We start from the raw sequence: 25,995 nt of genomic DNA, 5'->3' as shown, positions 1-25,995 counted from the left end.
TATTTAACTTATTTGCAGAGTACATCATGTGAAAGACTGGACTGGATGAATCCCAAGCTGGAATCAAGATTCCCGGGAGAAATATCAGTAACTTCAGATATGCAAATACTACTACTTTAATGGCAGAAAGTGCAGAGGAACTAAAGAGCCGCTTGATGAGGGTGAAAAAGGAGAGTGAAAAAGCTGTCTTAAAACTCAACATTCAAAAAACTAAGATCATGGTATCCAGTTCCATCACTTCATGTCAAATAAATGGGGAAAAACTAAAAGCAGTAACAGATTTATTTTCCTGGGCTCCAAAGTCACTGGATGGTGACTGCAGCCACGAAATTAAAAGATGCTTGCTCCTTGGAATGAAAACTATGACAAATGTAGACAGTTTATTAGAAAACAGAGACATCACTTTGCCAACAAGCATCCATATACTCAAAGCCATGGCTTTTCCAGTAGTCATGGATATGAGAGATGGACCATAAAGAAGGCTGAGTGTCGAAGAATTGATGCCTTCAAATTGTGGTGCTAGAAAGATTCTTGAGAGTCCCTTGGACAGCAAGGAGATCAAATCAGTGAATCCTAAAGGAAATCAAGCCTGAATATTCATTGGAAAGACTGATGCTGAAGCTAAAGCTCCCATACTTTGGCCACCTAATGCAAAGACTCTTCGGAAAAGACTGTGATGCTGAAAAAGATTGAAGGCAAAGGGACAAGAGGCAGCAGAGGATAAAATGATTAGATAGCATTACCAACTCAATGGACATGCATCTGAACAAACTTCAGGAGACACTGAAGGACAGGTAAGCCTGGCATTTTGCAGTCCATGGGGTCACGTCGAGTTGGACATGACTTAGGACTAAACAACGACAAACTATGTACTTAAATTACAGGGCAACTTTAAGACACGAAGTAGTAAAACACAGGAGAAAAACACAGTTCCTTTCCTGAATACTTACTATGTGCTAAACATGTCAGTTTTAAAGGATCAGATAAGGATATTGACCTTTTTGTTGTTCAAATGCTAAGTTGTGTCTGACTCTTTGTGATCCCATGGACTGCAGCAAATCAGGCCTCCCTGTCCTTCACCATCTCCAAGTGTCTGCTGAAACGCATGTCCATGGAGCTGGTAATGCCATCCAACCACCTCATTCTCTGTTGCTTCCTTCTCTACATGCCAGAAATCTTTCCCAACATCACGGTCTTTTCCAATAAGTCAGCTGTTCACATCAGGTGGCCAAAGTATTGGAGCTTCAGCTTCAGTCCTTCCAATGAATATTCAGGGTTGATTTCCTTTAGGATTGACTGGTTTGATCTCCTTGCTATCCAAGGAACTCTCAAGAATCTTCTCTAGCACCACAGTTTAAAAGCATCATTTCTTTGGTGTACAGCCTTCTTTATGGTCCAAATCTCACATCCATACATGACTACTGAAAAAACAATAGCTTTGACTCTACAGACCTTTGTTGGCAAAGTGACGTCTCTGCTTTTTAATACTCTGTCTAGTTTTGGCATAGCTTTTCTTCCAAGAATCAGGCATCTTTTAATTTCATGGCTGCAGTCACCATCAGCAGTGATTTTCAGGTTGACAAAATTTGAGCATGAAGAAATAGGATGCATCTCAAAATTCTCTTTCACCACGTGAGAAAACCTGATGGCATCATGAAAACCAGAAGATAATCTCCAGCAGATATACTTCTTAATACCAATAACATAAAATTTAAGAATATACATAACACTCTGCTACTAACTTTGAATTCTAAAATACACCAGCTACTTATGAGGTCCAGAAAAACATTCAGTTGCTACAATGCAATCACTTTTGATTTTAAAAATAGGGCAGATTTCTACAACTGCAGTATAAGGTTTAAAAATGGTCATGATAACTGGAGAAATATAAATGCTTTGCCTTCATGAAACAAACTTACAGTATGGACAGGCTTGTATCCAATGAAATACAGCAGAACATTTTATCTAGGTTGAGTTCTGCAAATATGCTTAAACTTCCACCAAGAAAATCTTCTTTGGTCTCTTCCTGAACCATTCACTTACTTACTACATTTAAATTATAGTAAGAACAATATTAACCAGTGAGGATGCCATTTCTAAATGTTCTTTTTCATGTTTACATAACAAAGATAAGGCTGTCTTCCTATCCCCCACCCAAAATAGAATGTAATTTCATCTTCTATTTTTTTTAGGTAGCAAATTCACTGCTATAAAATAATAAACTGCTTAAACATTTAACGTGTGGCTAACTTCATGGCTTTGTGGGTGGGCGAGATTTCTGGCACTCAGAGTTTAGAAAACGCTTCTCTTTGCCTCATGTCGTCTACATTCAGTTCCACATATGCTTCATATTTGTCTTAGGAACCATTTAATAAACCTCTGGTCCCGGTGAACTCCAATTACTTTTTTATATTTTCAACTGTGACTTTTCACTTGTCTCTGAGGACAGGTACATTAACTAAAGGACAACAGTTAATATCATGTACAACATTCTTTAAAACATCAGGAATGCTCCATGACACCACATTTAACACTTCTATCTCATTTCGGAGTCCATGTTCCCAGGAAGGCCTGAGAAAGGAGTCGGGATCTGTGGTAGGAGAGGAAACAGACCCTTCGTTTATTTGACTAAGAAAAAAGCTAATTTATGGAGCTCAAGTATATATCAAAGTAACACATTGCTTAATGGCCACCAAAGTATTAGGAAGGTTGGTCAAAATTAAAGTTCTGGTAATTATCAAATAATTGAGTTAGAAATAATTGGTAGATAGAAAGAGGTTCCTTGAATCCACACGATACTACAAAATTATCAACATATGTGTACAGAAAAGTAAATTGTGTAAATGAAGTCGAACATCTTCAAAACATCACTTTTCAAAATAAATATGAGGGAAATCTAGTAACCAATAAAACTAGCCAATATGATACAGATCAAAGTGAGAGTTTATCTTGTGGATTAGGGGAAAAAAACCCAAAACTTCAGAAACCCTTTCATCTCACTTCAACTACTTATGAACTACATGAATTCTATTAATGAGAATTACTTTAATTTAATAAATTGTACTTATAAAAAGAAAAAAGAACAAGCTTTTAATAATGAATCACTTCATTTTAGAATAAATTTAAATCAATGCCACGATGAAATTCAAGTCATAATTCTGATGAATAGAAACTAATTAAGTTTTAACCTGTCATGGAAATTCAGAGCAAATGCCCAAAAACTTATTTGTAAATCTTAATAAAATAGCAACAAAGCTAGTAGGTTGGGAAATAATGGCATTTAAAAAGTGGTAGTAAATAAAATAAAATAGTAGTTTGCATTAAAATACTAACTATACAAGAAGTTTCACAAGTCTAAGGGTTCAGTGAATTAAAAAGTAAATGAGTTTTATATTATCAGTAAATATTTTATATTTGTGTACCATTTTTTTTCATATCCTTATTTAAAAAGATCAAAGTAATGGAAGAAGAACCTCATATTTTAAGCAGTCAATATAAAAACCTAGTATAACTTTAAAACATTTAAAAAATCATAAAATGAACTTTTTCTTCAGATTATTTCACAAGATTGATTTTCTTCTAAGGATATAATTCTGTCACTGCTGTATTATGTTTCAATCATCTGAAGCATTATATACAACTACAATTAACTTACGTAACATCTGTATCATCTGTAACAAATTCTAAGAATCTAAAGTTAAAAGCAATCATAATATGAGGGACTGATTTGTTTAGCTAGTATTATCTGAAGCATTTAACTCTTCATTTGTTTATTGATATATTTTTCTGTTGGAGAAAGCTGAGAAAAATTGACAGAAAATAAAAATCACTGAAGAAGTTAAACAAAGAAGATGTGTGATTTCATTGAGTTTAGTACATTATCTTTATACATTTTAGTGTCTTGTCAAAATTTCACCTTACATGGTAAAATTTATTACTGCTTAAGCACCAATTATTATTAAGACTGTCTGCAGGCCACTTAGATCAGCATTTTCTGATTTTTTTTTAGGAAGTTATTTTTGGAGTTCACAAGTAAAGGCACCCTATGCATTTGGGCAAACCACTACAAAAATCTATCATAATACTTTGAATTTTGAAGAATAACTGATTCAGTTTTCATTTGTCTACTTTTTTAAGTGAAAATGTCAAGGCAAGTTCAAGTCAATAAACATTTCTGAATGCCTACACAAGCTGTCTTGAAAAGGGAGCACACGAGTATAAAAGGGAGAATTCCAAGAGGAAATATTGTCACTCATACTTTATGGATAACAGGAGTCAAGCAAGCACTAGAAAAATGGTCTCTCAGGTAGAAAAACTCACCAGGGTCAACAGAGATGCATCAGGTGACGTGGTACTGAACAGAACTACAGTAGCTCAGATTATCTGAGGGCAAGCTGCTCAGTGAAGGAAGAAGAATCAGGATGCCAAAATTAAGCAAGAGCCAGACCAGACTAAAGCTGTATGATCTGACTGAGTTTTGTCCAAGAGGGGATGAGAAGCATCTGGAAGGTCTAGATAATGATGGGATTCAGGGCAGGACACCCCAAAATATACCACTACTTTGACATACTGATTGTTATGAGTTAAAGTTACTTGAGAAACAATGGGTACAGGACACTCTGAGCCTCCTCTATGTCCCCCTGAAAGCAGGAAATCAGTTTCCCAGGTGGAAGCTACCTTCCCTGCACCAGGAGGTAGACAGAGATTCTCACAGCCAGAGATGCGGGATTCAGGGCCCACAGACTGTTTAGTGTCTTCACTAATTAGTTTTCAAGACTGTTTCTTTGTCTAGTCACTTCTTCATAAATGTATTACTATTATTTCTTTGTCTAAAAGGGTATATCAACAGCCTGCATTGATCACTGTTGAGACCCTTGTACATAAAAAATTAATTTTTTTTCCTTCTGTTAATCTGCCTTGTGTCGAATATTAGACCAGACAAAAGAATCTATAAGGATACAGGGGAAAAAAATTTCCTTCCTGACAAAGAGAGTCATGCTGTAGATTTGCAATTAGCAAAATCTAATGTTAGCTATGATGAGGTCAGAACTGAAAACAAAAGAGACACTTTGGGGAGGGGCAGTTCTTGGAGGGAAGAAGATGAATTCAAACTTTTTAAACATCATGCACTTAACATTTTGCACATGTCAAAATGGAGGGATAATGAAGATTAGATGCAGAAACGTAGGAATTGGCACATAAGTAATACTTTACATCATGAGACTTGGTGACCAGACCCAGAGAGTATATGTCTAGTAAAGAAAGTGATGCATGTTGTCACTTCAATTGTATCTGACTGTGACCCCATGGACCATAGCCCACCAAGCTCCTCTGTCCATAGGATTCGCCAGGCAATAATACTGGAGTGGGTTTCCGTACCTTTCTCCAGGGGATCTTCCTGACCCAGGGATCAAACCCGCCTCTCTTACGTCTCCTGCATTAGCAGGTGGATTCTTTACCACTAGCACCACCTGGGAAGCCCTATTAAAGAAGGTCAAAAAGATATTTTTCATAAAGGTACTAAGTAACGGTAGCAAATAGATCATTTCAGATCGAAAATATAAGCCAAAATTCAAGAAACTATAGCCCATAGGTCTCCAGCCTTCTGTCAGTTTTCTGTGAATGAAGCTTTACAGAAACACAGCCACACCCATTCTTTGACATCTCTGTCAAATATCTATGGCTGCTTTTGCACTACAGCAGAGTGGAATGGTTGCGACCAAGACCACAGGGGTCCAGCATTCTTGCCTGAAGAATTCTGTGGACAGAAGAGCCTGGCAGGCTACAGTTCATGGGGTCAGAGTAGGACACAACTGAGCAACTAAAACTTTTCAGAAAAACCTGCCACACCTAATATAAAAAACTGATCTTGGATCAAAGGGAAGAAAATGGCCCAATTATCTCTTGTAAAACGAGAGCATTCTACTAAACGATTTCTAAGATCCTTTGCTTCTTTAACCACTTCTTGCTACTCGAACGGGCAAGTATTGACATCCCTGACAAACTTCATGTGATAAAGTGAAATGAGCACAGCACTTATTCTTGAACTGAGGATAATAACATCTGTGATAATCAACTCTTAGGACTGCTCTGAGGATTAAATGGGATCATTTATTTTAAAAGAAAAGGATGGTGACTCATTATTTCAAACATTCAATGTGTCTTATTACTAACATTAGCATAATTATACTAATAATATGTATTAACAGGCTATATTTGGGGTGAGAGTTAGGTTCTGAGAATTATGAATGTAGTGAGTGTTGCATTTCTTACAAATGGGAAGAACAAGAAACACAAGATCAGTTATATTCTCATTGGTTGAGCCAAAATCTAAGAACTCAGTTATTACAGTAAGCACATTAAGTTTTTCAAAAAGACAGGCACAGTTACTTCTGAAAGGATCAAGAAATGGGTATAATACTCACAGTACTCAGAAGAGACATGCAGACTTAACAATCCTGTCATTCCAAAATAAGAATTTTCCATTACTGACACTAGAACTATCTTGGCAACACTAGTTCATTTTACTTTAGCAGGTACCAGTGGATAAAATAGCCCAGCATTTGACTACAGTGAGTATCAACTTCAGAAACCCATAAAATAAAACCTGTGGTGTCTGGAAAATTTAATCATACTATACTTTTCAAAAAGATTCACATATAAACTTATTGCAAGTAGCATTCAAGCCAAAGCATGTTTGGAACAAGAAGCTTTTTGCACTGATTCCATCATCTTTTTGTTCTTTCAATAAAAGAACAGTCGAGTTTCTAGAAAACTGCCAAAGTAATCTATTTGTAGGTAGCTATAGATTTTTATCCCAAGGGAACAGTGCACAGGCTTGGGAATATTCTTACCATCTTCGTGTCTCTAATGAAGCAACCCACTGCCAGGAGCCAGTGTGAGGAATCCCGCCTGTGATAAGGTCATGAGGAAGGAAGCTGACATACGCAAGGCGTGCTCAGACTTCAGGGGCCCCTCTGGAAATTCCTAAGCATGTACCCCAACAGAAATCTGCCGGCTTTTGTGCTCTGCTTTTCCACTCTTCTGACATTCTCTGGAAAAAGTCAATTCAGGGCTTTAGTCTTCTGCATTTGAAAGACTGTTTCAATCCAAAAACCCCTCTGATGGCTTTCTAGCCTGCCTGCAGGACTCCTACAGCTGCGCATGTGATTGTTTGAGGCCTCCTGACCGCAGGAGGCACAGGAAGCTTAAAACATCCTAGGAATGTAGGAGCTTCCGAGGAGTCAAAATCTTTAGAATAGGACTGATTAAAAGTTTCATTTGTTGAGTCAATGCTTGCTGCTAAATTTTCATATCCTTTACTTTTAGATATAGTTGGTATATAGAAAAACAAGTAGTAGACCTTGTATTAACAACATTAGATCTTTGAGTTAAGTACCTTCTTTGTTATAACCCACTGCACCTTTGTTCTATAGAGATGTAACTTTACTGCTTTAAGGAGATGTAGATTAAAGAAAAACACTTCAGGGGAAACAAAATTAACATTCATTAAGAAAGAGAGCCAAAAAGTGTTAACAAGCCTCTAGGCCAGAAGATAATGTAAATCACCTGAGACCTTTTGTATACAAAATGATATACGGAAAGAATCTGGGTTGCGAATGCTACATAATTTTGTGTTACCCATTGATCTCCATATTTTATCAAAAGTATAAAAGGCCTTCTGAACAATAAAGGATGGGACCAGTTTCTCGAACTAGTCTCTTGGCCTGGTTTCTTGGGAATCTGGCTCCCCCCCCCCCCCCCCCCGTGTCTCTCTCTCTCTCTTTTTCTCTCCCTTTCCCTCCCTCTGCTCTGCTCTTTAATTTCAGGCTGAATTTCCATCTGGGGCGCGGAGGCTCGCCAGGTCTACTTATTTGCCCTGGCTGTTAAGACCCGTGCGAAAGGGAGCTTAAGGCAAGGCACCCTTAGATATTCAAGCGGGTGTCGATGGCCCAACATAGATGGTGCAAATTCCTTGTCTGGAATTTTATTGGTCTTCCGCGTAAACCAAGCTATTCAGCCCTCTTCCTCCACTTAATCTTCTTACTACACTATAGTTTCTTAATCTAATCTTATATTAATAAATAAACAAGTCTTTCCACGCCAACACCGTCCACCCTTCGAATTCCCTGGATCCACCGGGGCTGGACCCCGGCAACCCACAGACAAGAATTTGTTTTATTGTTTTTGCTTTTTCTCAGAGTGTATAGCATTAGAACAGAGAAAATTTTGTAAAAAAAAAAAAACATATCATACAAACACTATATAAGACTTGGCAAAAGCATTATAATATGAAAGATATTTAAAATTGTGCCTATAACCTGAATTCTATAAAAATTCTACTATTAAGGAGACCTTGGAGGAAAGTGGCTTGCCTTCTCAAGTAGGTTTTAGGATTAATAACTTCTGTACAAACACACACACACGAATATAAAACACCAACACACAAATGCCTGGAAAGCTTTTGGATATGAGTGAAATCGTTCTAATTATTTCTGCCAACAAATTCATGATATATCGTCTGCCTATTAAGCTTTCAGAAACAAATCAAAAAATCCTTCTCTAACGTCATCTATTTTGCTTTTATTTACTCAATTTCACATGACGTAAAATTGCAGATTATACTGCCATTCCTATTAAAGAAAAAAAGTGAAAGTGTTACTCAGTCATATCCGACTCTTTGTGACCCCGTGGACTGTATGTAGCCCACCAGGCTCCTCTGTCCATGGAATTCTCCAGGCAAGGGTACTGGAGTGGGGAGCCATTCCCTTCTCCAGGGGATCTTCCTGACCCAGGGATCAAATCTGGGTCTCCTGCACTGCAGGCAGATTCTTTACCATCTGAGCCAGCAGAGAAGCCCCTATTCACTGAACCTTAGTACTTCTATCTCTTAAACATATCTTGATTATATTTCTGCCCATTCACTGTACAACTCCCCTAGTCCTAGCCACCACCACTGATTTTTAGACTTATTCCAATAGCCTCTAAATGAAGTCAAATGCACCAAGAAATCCCTCTGGACCACTTCAGCCCATTCTCTGTGCTGCATCCAAAATGACGTACACAATGTAGCACTGATGACACCACTTTCCACTGTGCAGTGCTCCGTCACAGACCTCAAACTTGACCTGCACCTGTGAAGTTCACATCATAACTCTCCCCACTGTGTAACGCATTCTCTGCTTCTGATATGCTGGCTCTTTCCAGTCTAACCACTCTGTGCGCTACTGTTTCCAAATAGAAATGCTCTTCCTCTTAATCCTCAGAAACTCAGACCTCACTCAAATATCAGTTTTCAAATTTCAGCTTTCTCCCTTATACTTAAGATCTATCCTGACATTCTACTCTGGGCTAAACTGCCCCTTTCTCCAACAGACCAAGTTAAAGTTCTTACCTTGGAGTAGTAGACAGATAGTGACCAGGGTCCTATGCCCTGCCAGCCACTGGGTCACATTCCAGGCTAATTTCCATCATATAATTAATTTCTTATTGTAAGGAATCTTCATTTATAAAAACAAAAATACCAAAACAAAATTATTACCTTACCTAATAAAATCTAGAAAATTAGCATATATGGAAATGCCTTATTCTTCTAATGATGTTTTTAAACATGTTATGTTATTAAATAAGCTACACGTATGTCAAAATACCTGACACAGAGATATTAAATGAATGTTATATGAATTTATATTAAGCAATTAATTAATCAAGAGAGTAGGATAGTTCCCTGTAAAGTGCTAACATTTTTTTTAATTAGTCACTAAGTACTGCCCAACTCTTTTGTGACCCCCATGGACTACAGCCTGTAATTCGCCAGACTCCTCTGTCCATGGAATTTTCCAGGCAAGAATACTGGAGTGGGCTACATCTCCTTCTCCAGGGGGTCTTCCCAATCCCTGAATCAAACTCGCGGCTCCTGCACTGGCAAGTGTGTTCTTTACCACTGAGCCAGCAGGGAGGCTCTAAAGCACTACCTAGACAGCACTTAAAGTCAGTTTAAAATGAATTAGTAAGAAACAGCACTGGTGTGAGTTTTAGTGATTATGAAATCACTTTTGGGCAGGAGCTGGCTACACATGGAGGGACAGATTTCTTGAGAGATGGGAAGAAAAACTAATCTTGCAACTCTTGTTAAAGAGACCAGGAAAAAAAAAAAAAAAGAGGGGTAGGTGCCAAAATGGAAGAGGTAGACTTAACCCAATTTTTTTAAAAAGCCAGACAATGAGAACAGGAAGATAAATAAGAGAGAAAAAAATACAAGACAAACAATTTTTAAAACTCCATGAGTCTTATGATAAGCATTAAAGTACAGAGTGATCAATAATCATTCAAAAAAAGGAATATCCTACCACCTGATTCAATTTAACATGACTATGCTACTACTGCTAAGTCACTTCAGTTCAGTCACTCAGCTGTGTCTGACTCTTTGCAACCCCATGAATTGCAGCACGCCAAGCGTCCTTGTCTGTCACCAACTCCTGGAGTTCACTCAGACTCACGTCCATCGAGTCAGTGATGCCATCCAGCCATCTCATCCTCTGTCATCCCCTTCTCCTCCTGCCCCCAATCCCTCCCAGCATCACAGTGTTTTCCAATGAGTCAGCTCTTCGCATGAGGTGGCCAAAGTACTGGAGCTTCAGCTTTAGCATCATTCCTTCCAAAGAAATCCCAAGGCTGATCTTCTTCAGAATGGACTGGTTGGATCTCCTTGCAGTCCAAGGGACTCTCAAGAGTCTTCTCCAACACCACAGTTCAAAAGCATCAATTCTTCGGCACTCAGCTTTCTTCACAGTCCAACTCTCACATCCATACATGACCACAGGAAAAACCAAGGTCCTTGACTAGACGGACCTTAGTCGGCAAAGTAATGTCTCTGATTTTGAATATGCTATCTAGGTTGGTCATAACTTTTGTTCCAAGGAGTAAGAGTCTTTTAATTTCATGGCTGCAGTCACCATCTGCAGTGATTTTGGAGCCCCCAAAAATAAAATCTGACAGTTTCCCCATCTATTTCCCATGAAGTGATGGGACCAGATGCCATGATCTTCGTTTTCTGAATGTTGAGCTTTAAGCCAACTTTTTCACTCTCCACTTTCACTTTCATCAAGAAGCTTTTTGACTTCCCTGATAGCTCAGCTGGTAAAGAATCCACCTGCAACACAGGAGACACCGGTTCGATTCCTGGGTCAGGAAGATCCCCTGGAGAAGGAATAGGCTACCCACCCCAGTATTCTGGCCTGGAGAATCCCATGGACTATGCAGTCTGTGGGGTTGCAAAGAGTCGGACACGACTGAGTGACTTTCATTTCACTTCACTTTCTGCCATAAGGGTGGTGTCATCTGCATATCTGAGGTTATTGAGATTTCTCCTGGCAATCTTGATTCCAGCTTGTGCTTCTTCCAGTCCAGCATTTCTCATGATGTACTCTGCACAGAAGTTAAACAAGCAGGGTGACAATACACAGCCTTGACGTACTCCTTTTCCTATTTGGAACCAGTCTGTTGTTCAGTTGTGTCCAACTCTGTGCGACCCCATAGACGGCAGCCCACCAGGCTCCCCCGTCCCTGGGATTCTCCAGGCAAGAACACTAGAGTGGGCTGCCATTTCCTTCTCCAATGCATGAAAGTGAAAAGTGAAAGTGAAGTCACTCCATCGTGTCTGACCCTCAGCGATCCCATGGACTGCAGCCTTCCAGACTCCTCAGTCCATGGGATTCTCCAGGCAAGAGAACTGGAGTGGGGAACATGACTATCATCATCCAAAATTGCTCTACCATATCTTTATGTAAAAGACATCCACTGCGGATCATACAAAAGTAAAAGATGTCATAAAATCCTGTAGTATAGACAATATTTTTAGAAAGAGAAACTACTTAGATCCAATCAAGCACATCCCACTCCTTTACAAATAAAAATTCTGACCTAAAGTTCAGAGACATGAAATAACTTGGCAAGGTCAATAGTTATGTTATTGACTCATCTAATACTTGTACCTTGAATACTACTCCAGGGTCACTTCTTTACCATGCCCAAAATTTAGAACTTAAACGCCAATTCTTTCTATTAAACATCTCCCTTATAATAATATAATTTATATTTCTCATGAAGTAAAATTTTTTTAGATATTATAAACAAAGCCAGGTTTGGCTATGTCCATATTAACATCTGTATTAGTTAATTTATAATTAATTACTGAAGTATAACATGTAATTTTAAAATAATAAATGATACTGAAATACATTTGGTCCCATCTTTGTAAAGAAATAGCATAACATAAACTAAAGGCATTTCCACTGTGTAAAATAGAATCCAGTGCGTACGCACACACACACACACAAATCTAATGAAAGAAATCCCCAGGCATATTTTTGAAAAACTGAATGACCAAACCAATTGTTCATTTCCTTTTCAAGAGATAAAATTCATGTAAGCCTCTTATAAAGGCGGCTACTTTCATTTACTTTGCTTCTGTGCATTTCATGTTAAATTCTATAAACTCATTTACTAGAACAGCAGCGCCAAATAAATTCACAAACAACTTTGCTCATCTGACCAAGTTTAGTAAACTACTTAAAATAGATAATTAAATAGTGACTCCAAAACCCCGTAGGTAATCAATAAAAAAAAATATTAATCAGAAAACCAAGCAAGAGTCCTCTGGAATTCATTCTATTTGTACATCCATTAGAACATCATTCTATCTGAAAATAAACAACCTTTATTCACTAAAAGAAAGATTACCAGAAAGTATGTCCTGTGAGAATCAGTTCTTTATACATCACCAGTTACACGTCCATCACAATTAATCTTAGGTAATTTCCATATCCCATAACACAAACTTTCCAGTAACCATTTGGCCAGAAGCAAGTATCTCCTAAAACTTAAAAAAACAGTCAATTCTTTCTATTCAACACCTCCTACAAGAAATGACTTCATCATTTCTCATCTTTGTGTTGGACATGAATCCCGTCATGACTGAAATTGCTAAAAGGTTCTAAAGGTATTTTAAACTAGTATTTATTTAGATTTTATTATTGATTTAGACAGGAAACACCCAAACTCACTATATACAAAGAAAACAAATGAAAACATTTGAAGAATTCTGTGGAAGTGATTGTACTTCTACCACAGAAGCTGTGTATAAACATGAGAGAGAAAACTTTAATATATCTCAAGTGATGACATCATAAACATTTAACATATGATAAAGTTGGAATTTTCTAAGGGAAAAATCAAGGTATCCATAAGGCTACAAGAGCAACATGGTTAAGAAAGGAGTAAGGAATCTGCCTGCAATGTGGGAGACCTGGGTTTGATCCCTGGGCTGGGAAGATCCCCTGGAAAAGGGAATGGCTACTCACTCCAGTATTCTTGCCTGGAGAATTCCATGAACAGAGGAGCCTGGCAGACTACAGTCCATGGGGTTACATAGAGCCAGACACAGTTGAGTGACTAACACTTTCATTTTTCACTAAGAAAGGAGTAGAAAGGGGAATTGGGCTGAAACCCTAGGTTATTCATTGACTATTAAACACTCACTCTCACACACACACACACACACACACAAATCCATTCAAAAATAAATATAAATAAACTAGAGACCTGAAACATACATAGCTGATTCTTGAAAAATGTGGGAGTTAGGGGTACCAACCCTTTGTATGGTTGAAAATCGACACAACTTAGAGTCAGCCCTCCAAATATGTGATTCCTCCTCTGTCCCACAGTTCCTCAGCATCCACACATTCAACCAATTAGGGTGGTGTAGTATTATAGCATTTAACTACTGAAACAAATCTGCACAAGTGGACCTGCACAGTTCAAATCAATATTGTTCAAAGGTAAACTGTGCTTGGTAAAAAGTAAACCCAATACGGAGGCAGTAAGAATTACAATAGGAAGTACTCTCTCTGTTTGTCTTGTAAGAAATTTTACCTCAAAAATAAATCTTAACAAAAAACACATCTTACATCTTAGTCCAATAGTTGTACAGTTAACAGGATGAAATACACAGAACAAGAAGAGAAAGTGAAAAACATACATGATAGGTTCTGTTAAGAAATTTAACAAGATCACAGAGTTTTTATAACTTAACTTCAATAAAGGCTCAGTACCCTGTGAAGCTAAAGTAAGAAACTATTAGCATTTAAAATAAGGAATCAATATGTTTCTCCAATTGTCCTTTGTTCTTTATTAGGAAGAAATGTTAAACACATATATTTGGGTATATGTATATTTTTAATCTTTTTCCATCTTATTATTTAACACATTCATGAGAGCATAAGAGTAACAAGTGTATATGATAAACTGCACATTGGATTGATTCTGTTCCTGGCTCTGCCCCTGGTGAGCATGGAACCTTCTGGAAACAATTTACATCTCTGTGACAGTTCCCCAGATGTGAATGTATCAAGTGTCCATTGATGTTGGCTTTCTATTTTTTTTTTATTTGCTGACATGTTCAAATATTAAACATTTTGAAGTATTTTAAAGATCATGTATTCTGATCTGTTATGTCAATAAGCTACTTCCTGAGAACCAGAACTAAATTAGGCACTTTTGAAAGTTTATTTATGTTTTTCAAAGCATTAAAATTCCATATGGGAATTTATGTTTTTTGCTTAAGTAAATTCATGAAAAGATTCCTATCTCTTCTAAAGCACCAATAAAATGACTGCCTGCATTGTCAGAGGAAAGTAGAGTCCTACAGTAATCATCCAGATAATTACCATAAAATCATTTTTCTGAGGAAAGTGATAAACTGTTTTATCAAGTAAAATTAAAGAGTTTTCTTGGTTTCTCAATTTCAAATTTCCATTTAGATTTGTAGCCAATTTTCTTCTGCTTTTAAAAATTAAACATTTCTCTGGTGCCTATTACATGATCAGCTATGTTTATGCAGTAAGAATATACTCTCCTTAATCTCATCTAATCCCCTGGGGCTCAGCAGTAAAGAATATGCCTGCAATGCAGGAGAGCCATGAGACTTGGGTTCGATTCCTGGGTGGGGAAGATCCTTTGGAGAAGAGCATGGTAACCCACTCCAGAATTTCTGCCAGGAGAATCCCATGGACAGAGGAGCCTGGCAGGCTGCAGTCGTTGGATTCGCAAAGTCAGACACGACTGAAATGAATAAGCATGCACGTAATCTCATCTGATAGTGGTATTATAGAATGTTTTATGAAAATCTTGCCAGATCCAAATAAATTAGAATCTCTATTTTACTTTTTGGACCTGGAAAATATTTTTTTGACAGTTTCACAACTGGCTTTACATAAACTTGGATGGAAAATTGCTTTGTGTTTAGTTCTGTCTCCTGAACTCTCTTTTCCATTGTTGGGGAAAAAAATACCTCTCTGATCATTAATTTCTAAGCAGATTCAGGCTACGATTCAAGACTCTTAGCACTTTAGTGTCTTAAAGAGTTTAAGTAAAAGCCTACATAGGTTTTTTTTTTTTTTTTGAAGTGATTTTTATATCAGAAATTTTGTGACTTTACCTTTTACTAGTTTGCTACTTTATTAAAATAGTAAATTTTAATAAACATAATAAATTTTAGCAAATTTATTTTATGGGCTTTTCTAAAGATTTATCATTATGTACACAGTGAACAAAAGCAAACAATAAGAGTAGAAAACAGAGAAATGAACATGTCCCACGTTGAAAGCTACTATTTCAGATGATTCCAAAAAGAGCTTTCAGATGACCCTCTTGACAGCTGCAATCTGAAAAAGCTACTACCAGTACCTTATACTCCCTGGTAACCACAAGAAAGAGAGGCTAACAAAAACTTCAGTCAACTCAGGATAAAAAAACTTGGCCCCTTGATAACTTACGTGATAGACTAAACAGCATCAGAAATCACATCTGAGAAGGATTCTTAAACACAATTCCTACACAACTTTATGAAAGAAAGCTTTTTTTTTTTTTTACTGTTCATAAGTTTTTTCTTGTTACAAAACACAGAAAGGGATCTAAATTTTTTAAATTCCTTCATGCCAACCAGTTTCTAGTTTAGAAAAGACTTTTTTTTTCTTTCAGGTAGAGCGTAGACGAGTATAAGATGTGCTTATTGTCCAAATATGTGTTCCTAGGGGCTCACAGTTGAAAGGTGGCATAGGATAACAAATGCCATCCTAAGGCACACAGACTCACTGAGAATTCATACAAAGTGATCCACCCGACTACCTCTGCCCACTTTAATGCTGGCACCTCTTTTGCCATCTGTCAGTCTCCAGTTGACTACAGAAATTTGGAAAATTCTAATAATTGACTATAACTATAATTTCGTTATACTTATCAAAACAAAAGGTTTTCTAAGTTGATCAAATTAACGTTGATTAAACTCTTTAAATCATACTTAACATCAACAATTAAGAACCTAGCAAAATTAGGCTACTTAAGACACATAAAATGAATATAAGAAGGATGACCAAATAGATGGTCCAAAAAAGTACTTTGAACACGACAGTAATAAATACTTTTTTAAAAACTGAAAATATTCAAAGATGTCCTTGAAGGAAGTCATTCAGTTCAGTTCAGTCGCTCTGTCATGTCCAACTCTTTCTGACCCCATGAATCGCAGCACGCCAGGCCTCCCTGTCCGTCACCAACTCCCGGAGTTCACTCAGACTCACACCCATCGAGTCCGTGATGCCATCCAGCCATCTCATCCTCGGTCGTCCCCTTCTCCTCCTGCCCCTAATCCCTCCCAGTGTCAGAGTCTTTTCCAACGAGTCAACTCTTCACATGAGGTGGCCAAAGTACTGGAGCTTCAGCTTTAGCATCATTCCTTCCAAAGAAATCCCAGGGTTGATCTCCTTGCAGTCCAAGGGACTCTCAAGAGTCTTCTCCAACACCACAGTTCAAAAGCATCAATTCTTCAGCACTCAGCCTTCTTCACAGTCCAACTCTCACATCCATACATGACCCCAGGAAAAACCCATAGCCTTGACTAGACGGACCTTAGTCGACAAAGTAACGTCTCTGCTTTTGAATATGCTGTCTAGGTTGGTCATAACTTTTGTTCCAAGGAGTAAGTGTCTTTTAATTTCATGGCTGCAGTCATCATCTGCAGTGATTTTGGAGCCCAAAAAAATAAAGTCTGACACTGTTTTCATTGTTTCTCCATCTATTTCCCATGAAGTGATGGGACCAGGTGCCATGATCTTCCTTTTCTGAATGTTGAGCTTTAAGCCAACTTTTTCGCTCTCCTCTTTCACTTTCATCAAGAGGCTTTTTAGCTCCTCTTCACTTTCTGCCATAAGGGTGGTGTCTGCATATCTGAGGTTATTGATATTTCTTCTGGCAATCTTGACTCCAGCTTGTGCTTCTTTCAGTCCAGCGTTTCTCATGATGTACTCTGCATATAAGTTAAATAAACAGGGTGACAATATGCAGCCTTGACGTACTCCTTTTCCTGTTTGGAACCAGTCTGTTGTTTAATGTCCAGTTCTAACTCTTGCTTCCTGACCTGCATACAGATTTCTCAAAAGGCAGGTTAGGTGGTCTGGTATTCCCATCTCTTTCAGAATTTTCCACAGTTTATTGTGTACATATTACCATATAAATGTTTACAAGGTCGTTCAAAAAAGTTTATTTTTGCAAACATAACCTAAATTTTAAAAACAGAAGACAAAATTATTTTAATAAATATCTTAGTTTTTCCAAAATAAAACCCCAATTACTTGTCCTACTCTTCATGCTAAAATTTTGCTCCTTTCTTTACATAGATGTTAAAGCAGCTGCTTCTACCTGTGCCAGCTTATCTTCCTACACTAAGTATTCCCTAACTCATTTTGCTTTCATAAAAGCCAGGGAGAAGTTAATCTTTGAAAAACCAAGACTCCTGCAGAACTAAAACTAAAATCTAATCATCCTAAATACTTAGAACCCAGCACCATTACCTATCCATTGCATTAGTACTTAGCTCCCTCCAAGAGGTAGATGCTCCAGATGAAGCTCCAGATGAAGGAAGCCACATATACCTTTTGAATGATTACTGAATGACAGCTAATGGGGAATTCCAAAAATACTGTCTGTGTCTACATAAGAATATAATAGAAGAGACATGTGGGCTTCATCAGTTCTGCAGGTCTGACGTCAGTTTCTTCGCACTGAGAACATGACCTAACGTTTTCACCAAACAAATGTCCCAGCTAAACTGACCTTCAGTTCCGCTTCTTCTGAATACTCATCCCTATACGGTAAAACATGATGGCACTGCAGACAACAACCTTAACCAAAAAACCCTCACCAACACCTACTCAACCACAATTTTACTCTTCATCTGGCTGATTCCTACCAAGTCTTCCCCTCTTCAGATGGACTGAAAATCAAAGTTGATAAACCTTGCTACAGGAAAAAGGACCCCTGTACTAAATTTCAGCCAGACAAAATAGGACTGTAACCATTTACAATGTGCTCTGTGCTCAGTCGCTGAGTCATATCTGACTCTTTGCAACCTCAGGGACTAGCCCATCAGGCTCCTCTGTCCATGGAATTTTCCAGGCAAGAATACTAGAGTGGGTTGCCATTTTTTATGCATGGATTCAATAACCATTGAATCACATTGCCCCAGAATAAAATTGGAGATACTTTTCTATGACTCTAATTGCCACTTTGCATTTATTTTCTAATAAATAAAATCTATCTGTTGAGGGAAGCAAAGGAATTGATTTTTCTTAGAACTTAAGAGTGCTTAACAAAAGCCTTATGAAAAAAAAAACAAAAACCATGGTAAGGTAGTTTTTTTCTTGGTTTAATCTTCTAGAGAAGTAATTCCAATAGAAGCAAAGTAGACACACCATAGCCTTAGAGCTGCCTGGTTCACATAATGGTGGATTAATTGCAAAGTCATGTCCGACTCTTGTGACCCACGGACTGTAGGCTGCCAGGCTACTCTGCGCATGGGATTTCCCAGGAAAAAATACTGGAGTGGGGTTGTCATTTCCTCCTCCAAGGGATCTTCCTTACCCAGGGATCAAACCCACATCTCCTGTATCTCCTGTATTGCAGGAGGATTCTGTACCCATTGAGCCACCACAGAAGCCAAAAGGTGGTTCATATAATATAGTTTGCAGACATATATATATATATATTGCAGAGAAGGCAATGGCAACCCACTGCAGTACTCTTGCCTGGAAAATCCCATGGATGGAGGAGCCAAGTAGGCTGCAGTCCATGGGGTCCTAAAGATTTGGACAGGACTGAAATGACTTAGCAGCAGCAGCAGCATACATATATTGATGCTTTTGAACTCTGGTGTTGGAGAAGAGTCTTGAGAGTTCCCTGGACTGCAAGGACATCAAACCAGTCAATCATAAAGGAAATCAGTCCTGAATATTCATTGGAAGGACAGATGCTGAAGTTGAAGCTCCAATACTTTGGCCACCTGATGCAAACAGCCGACGTATTGGAAAAGACCCTGACGGTGGGAAAGACTGCAGGCAGGAGGAGAAGGGGACGACAGAGGCTGAGATGGTTGGATGGCATCATGCATCATGATTAAATGGACATGAGTTTGAGCAAATTCTGGGACATGGTAAAGGACAGGGAAGCCTGGCATACTGCGGTCCATGGGGTTGCAAAGAGTTGGACACGACTGAGAGACTGAACAACAACAATACATATACATGTAACTGAAAAAAAAAAAGGTTCACATATCTTTTCACTTACATATATATGTACATAAGTCTGCATATATATTTACACTTACATACCCATACACTGTATCTACCTGTGTGTATATATTTTTCTCATTAATGTCAAAATTGTGTCCCCAGATATCTAGACTCTTCTATTTTACAACTATAATATCTTCTTCAGAGCTATTGATATTTGTTTGTTTAGAGGCAAAGGAGCATCAGAAGGAAAACAGATGAAGCCTTTAACAATCATTCACAGGACAATTCAAGAATCTGGTGACAATTTACTTGGCTCTCAAAGAAGGCAGCATTCTTTACCTTTCCAGAGGTTTGCTCCACCCCAAGGATTCAGATTCTAGATGTGTTATGCCATTTTCCCATGAAGGTTAGTAATAACCCTAATATCACCATGCTGACTCTACCTATGCAATGGGAAAATAGTGGGTAAGCAAATATTATAGAGTGACAACTGTCCTGTTTAAAGTGAACATTGTACAATTTTTATGGTATACTAACTTATAAAAATAATATTCTAAAGCTAATTTTCATAGACGTTTCCTTCCTACATAGAAGATTGTCCATCTTTTCCCTTAGCTTGATAAAGAATGCTAGGTAGCCAAAAATATCTGGCATTTACTAGGATGAAATGGAACTTTACAGAGGTCAACAGAAAACTGAATTCGAATACTTATGGAAGTAATACAAAGGACTTAGATTGAGATACAATAGTTGCAATAAACTACCAGTTCAGTTCAGTAGAGTAGCTCAGTCATGTCCAAGTCTTTGAGACCCCATGGACTGCAACATGCCAGGCCTCCCTGTCCATCACCAACTCCTGGAATTTACTCAAATTCACTTTCACTTTTCACTGTCATGCATTGGAGAAGGAAACGGCAACCCACTCCAGTGTTCTTGCCTAGAGAATCCCAGGGACGGGGGAGCCTGGTGGGCTGTCATCTATGGGGTTGCACAGAGCCCGATACGACTGAAGCGACTTAGCAGCAGCAGCAGCATGTTCACTGAGTCAGTGATGCCATCCAGCCATCTCATCCTCTGTCGTCCCCTTCTGCCTTCAATCTTTCCCAGCATCAGGGTCTTTTCAAATGTCAGTTCTTCACATCAAGTGGCCAAAGTATCGGAGTTTCAGCTTCAGCATCAGTCCTTCCAAAGAAATCCCAGGGCTGATCTCCTTCAGAATGGACTGGTTGGATCTCCTTGCAGTCCAAGGGACTCTCAAGAGTCTTCTCCAACACCACAGTTCAAAAGCATCAATTCTTCGGTGCTCAGCTTTCTTTGTAGTCCAACTCTCATATCCATACATGACTCCCGGAAAAACCATACTTTTGACTAGACAGACCTTTGTTGGCAGAGTAATGTCTCTGCTTTTTAATACGCTGTCTAGGTTGGTTATAACTTTTCTTCCAAGGAGTAAGCGTCTTTTAATTTCATGGCTGCAATCACCATCTGCAGTGATTTTGGAGCCCAAAAAATAAAGTCTGACACTCTTTTCATTCCTTCCCCATCTACTTGCCATGAACTGATGGGACCAGATGCCCATCGTGACATTGTACAGGAGGCAGGGATCAAAACCATCCCCAAGAAAAAGAAATGCAAAAAGGCAAAATGGTTGTCTGAGGAGGCCTTACAAATAGCTATGAAAAGAAGAGAAGCAATAAACTATAAAAATTAACAATTTAAAAGCTTTGAGAGAGAGAGAATGTGTGTATTTAATGAAGAGAGGCAGAGGAAAGTAGAGGAAAATTCAGTGATGACACAGATTCCCACCTGGGTATCTGCCACAATTGTACTGCCTCTAAGAGAAGACAATTGATGCGGAATTTGTTTTGTGATAGATCTGATACGCTAGCTGTGAGAGGACAGTCAAGTACTCAAATGGAAGTACCTAATAAAATGCTGAACAATGTAGAACTGAAGCTCAGGAATCAGATTAGAGCAGCAGCAGTGAGCTTTGATTCATCTCATCAAAACTGGAAAGAGCAGGAGCTAGGCTATTAAATGAAACTAACACTGCATGGCTGCCAAAGGCTAGGACTGTAACATGAACTATATTTAATCATTTTAACCCTGACAATAAAGTAGGGCTATAGTAGCCTCATTTCTAAAAGGAGGAAAGCAAGTCTCAGAAAAGTGAATTCACTTGACCAAAGAAACAAGGTATTCTGAATTCAAGCCTTTCCTCTCTTTACAGTACCATTCTGCCTCTTTAGAATACCTGGGAACATGATATAAATGAGGCTTCCCAGGTGGCTCAGAAGTAAAAAATCCACCTTCCCATGCAGGAGACACAAAAGATGCAGGTTTGATCCTTGGGTCAGGAAGATGAGGAAATGCCAACCCACTCCAGTAGTCTTGTCTAGAAAATTCCATGGACAAAGGAGCAGGGTGGGCTACAATCCATGGGATCACAAAAGAGTTGGCCAAAGAGTTGATATGAATGAAATTTCTAAGCAAGTGAACATGGAGAGACGAACAGGGAGCCAAACAGAACTTTGACTTTGTCTCCATCCTATAGAGCCTTAGAGACCTCCAGCACTGGGAACGCTTCATGATGTTCCTAAAAATCTAAATGAAAACATCCATATTTCTGTTAAAATCAGTCACATGAGGAATTTGGATTTCCACAGTCAGTAGCAATCATGGAACTCACCTTTAGGGCATGAAGTCAAATACAACAGGCCTGTGAAATAATCAAACCTCCCCAACTACTAATTCATTTCTACACGCACGGCTTTGTTGACAGCTACTTATTTTTAGTGCAAATTTTCTTTATTCTGTATTAATAATCTCACCTAACAAAAGGTAAATTTCCACATTATGGGACAGGCCTGTGCATTAGAATTCACCAACTGCTAAGCGATTGTTTCGAGAATTTCATGTTTGGAATCCCTTCCCACAGCAATGCTGCTGACTGCAGATTCTTATCGGCTGGTTCCTCAGGCCTGGGCTCTGATTTTATTACTTCTTGGTTTTGCTCTCTGAAATTCTTCTCTGCGACACAGTTTTAAAAGCCAATAAAAGTAAATTCTGTACTAAATATAGAGCTTTAGTCTTTCATAGAAAAAATCTCTCAAACTTTCCTGGGCCATCTTTCTAGGACTTCTCTCTCATTGGTTGTTCATTCTACTTTTGCTGTCTATGGGACAGAGAAGATGAAAAAAAGTAAGAGTGTTTTATTGGATATGATTTGTTCCCCACTGTTTTTTTTTTATCTTTGGGATTTCTTCTCTAATGGCACTCTGATGATACACTAAAATAAAGTTCTTTCAAATAAAGTTCTTTCACATCATCCAAACAACTGGTCAACTCAACAATAAACTCTGTAATTCAAATGAAGGAAAAGACATGAAATTTTTGCTAGGTTGAATTAAATTGTTTTTCAAACCTGTCAGTTCAACCAAATAATTGAAATATTAAGCACCTGCAGTTAGAGAAGTCAGAGTAAGAAAGCACATTCAAGAATCCACCAAGAAGAATTTCTTCATTTAGGTTTAGTTCGATTTCTTCAGTTGGATGAAATTTTGTTAAAAAGAAAAGCTCAATTTCAAAGAAAAAAGCATAAGTTGAAAAGTGAGTTAATTAACTTACTGAAATAACCACAACAGGATATAAAATGGAAAGATTACTCTCTTCCAGCATATTCAGTAACCTCTGGGTTTCTTCAAAATCAGAGGTCATAACCTGAAAGACCAGAAAAATAAAAGAAAGTAAAAAGATGTTAGGTGACTTAAGAGTTAATTCAAGGAGAAAAATGGAGAGCTTTAAATATTTAAACATTTAAAATATCTATCAAGCTTAATTTTAAATTTTCAAACAATGTTGATACCCATAAGATTATAGCTATTAAAATTTAAAGAATTCATTAATTCAAACCTGTCTTTTTATCTATTTTTTTATCAGAAACTTGAGAATACTGTCTAAAGAAATATCACTCTCTTTTCATTGTGGGAACTAGGTTATAAGAAAATGTTATTTCCTTATTTCAACAGAGGAAAATAATATTTTGAAATAAATAGAGTAATATAACTCATTTATGAAAATCTTAAATCAAATATTTAAGAATCAAGAAAACTAAGTACTCTTCCACATTACATTCCCACAAATTCTCAAGCACTTTCAATCATTTGTATTTACTACTTACATTCACACAAACAAAATTGTAGCATTGCTCTAAGATGATTTGCTGAAGATCTTGGCCAGATGTGACTTTTATATGCTAGGACAAAGAACATACAGGGAAAAAAGAGTTTACAAAGTACACAGAAAACCAAACATGAAGATAGATAACTTTATGAACACAAAACTTCTATAGGTACATAAAGCCAAGGACCATATATAAAAACAAAATAACTCCGACTTAAGTTTCTGAGGCTAAAAAAAAAAAAAAAAAAAAAAAGGCATTTGAAATAGTCCATAAATAGTTAATATTATTGTAGCAAATAAGGATATAGGAAATTGTTTTAGATAAAAAGAGGTAGAAAAAGCTCAAGATATATTCAGGACTAGGTAAATAGTCTGGCTTTTTTATATAAAAATATACTGCAAAAAATAACTGAATAAAATTTAAACTTGGTTAGATGAGATTTGTTAAAAGATTCTGGAAGCGTGTTAAATACTACAGTTACAAAGAAGAGATTTCACTAAATATGGAATGACTAGAAATAGGGAAAGCAACAAGAGATTATATCATAAGAGGGCTTATTCTGAGGGTCAGAATAGAAAGACCCTGAGCTCACCCCTCCCATGAAACACCAAAACTACAGCTATATGTAGATTAATTATCTCTGAGAATGACTTGAACATTAGCAGAACAGACTTTCTACAACCAAGGGTATAAAGGAAAGACTGCATCAAGACAGGTGGGAATAGGCAGAGGGCCAATCTAGTCAGGACCCCCACTCCTGGTGCCTCACTCCATATGCAGGAGGAATACTGCAAACATGAAGGTCCCCCCTAAGGAGCTTGGAGTCTGAGTCCCACACTGGATTTCCCAGCCTGGGGCAGAGGGGCCTGCACCAGCAAGAAGAGCTGCCATCATATCTGGCTTGAAAATACAACATCTGAAAACTTCCTAAATTTGGGGAAGAAATAGACATCCATGTCCAGGAAATATAGAAAGTACCAAACAAAATGAATCCAAAGAGATGTATACCAAGACACGTTATAATTAAAATGTCAAAATTCAAAGATAAAGAGAGAATCTTAAAATCAGCAAGAGAAAATCAATTAGTTATATACAAGAAAAGCTCCATAAGACTATCAACTATTTTTTTCAGCTGAAATTTATAGCCCCAGAAGCAACTAGTATGATATATTCAAAGTACAGAAAGGAGAAAACTTACAACCAAGAATACTCTAGCCGGCAAGATTATGATTCAAAATTGAAAGAGAGATACTTGAGTTTTCCACAAGCAAAAGCTAAAACAGTCTGTCACCACAAAACTGGCCTTACAAGAAATGTTAAAGGGAATTCTTTCAATGTAAAATGCCATAGCTAGAAACCAGAAATGTATGAAGGAAAAACTCACTGCGAGGCAAACATATAGTAAAGGTAGTAAATCAACTGCCTATATAGCTAGTATGAAGACTAAAAACCAAAAGTAGTAAAAATCACTACAATATTTAAGTGATACCCAAAGCAAAAAGATATAAAATATGACATCAAAAACATAAAACACAGATAAGAATAAAATGCTGTGCTTTAGAATGAATTTGGACTTAAGCCACCATCAACTTCAAATAGACTACTACATACACAGTTGGTCATATATGAATCTCATGGTAGCCACCATGACCCTCATGGGCTTCCCCGGTGGCTCAGTCAGTAAAGAATTGACCTGCAATGCCAAGACCCAGGTTCAATCCCTGGGTTGGAAAGATCCCCTGGAAAAAGAAATGGCAACCCATTCTAGCACTCTTGCCTAGGAGATCCCATGGACAGGGGAGCCTGGTGGGCTACAGTGCCTGGAGACACAAGAGTCAGACACGACTTAGCAACTCAACCACCTAAACCACCACAGTAACCACAGGCCAAAAACCTCTAACAGATACACAAAAAATAAAGAGAAAGGAATCCAAACTAACACTAAACAGAGGCATCAAATGACCAGGGAAAAGAACAAGAGAAGAGAGAGAGAAAGAAATACAGGCCAATCAGAAAACAGAAAATGAGAAAGAGAAGTAAAGGTTTGAGGTCTTGGCGATGCGATAGAAATTAGGTGGCTCATAAATTTCAAAATTTTTATTTTTGTTTAAAGTTCTTGAGTAGATATTTCAGAGAGAACATTACTTTTAAAAAAAGACAGAAACAAAATACTGCCATAGTAAAATA

The 25,995-nt window shown here is 37.8% G+C and overlaps 1 protein-coding gene across 1 annotated transcript in view; it reads right to left on the bottom strand.

Moving 5' to 3' along the window:
* ISPD (isoprenoid synthase domain containing) overlaps positions 1 to 25,995 on the bottom strand; it is a 368,609-nt gene that overhangs the window by 148,404 nt on the left and 194,210 nt on the right. Inside the window, exons 7-8 of the mRNA XM_018047357.1 lie at positions 23,806 to 23,880; positions 23,253 to 23,345 (exon numbers count right to left, since the gene is read on the bottom strand). Of these exons, the coding sequence (XP_017902846.1) occupies positions 23,253 to 23,345; positions 23,806 to 23,880 (168 nt within the window). The remainder of the gene's footprint in view (positions 1 to 23,252; positions 23,346 to 23,805; positions 23,881 to 25,995) is intronic.

This window comes from Capra hircus, chromosome 4 (assembly GCF_001704415.2).
Source record: "Capra hircus breed San Clemente chromosome 4, ASM170441v1, whole genome shotgun sequence".
In the NCBI taxonomy this organism is placed as follows: domain Eukaryota; kingdom Metazoa; phylum Chordata; class Mammalia; order Artiodactyla; family Bovidae; genus Capra; species Capra hircus.
This window is presented reverse-complemented; position numbering and strand designations above follow the sequence as displayed.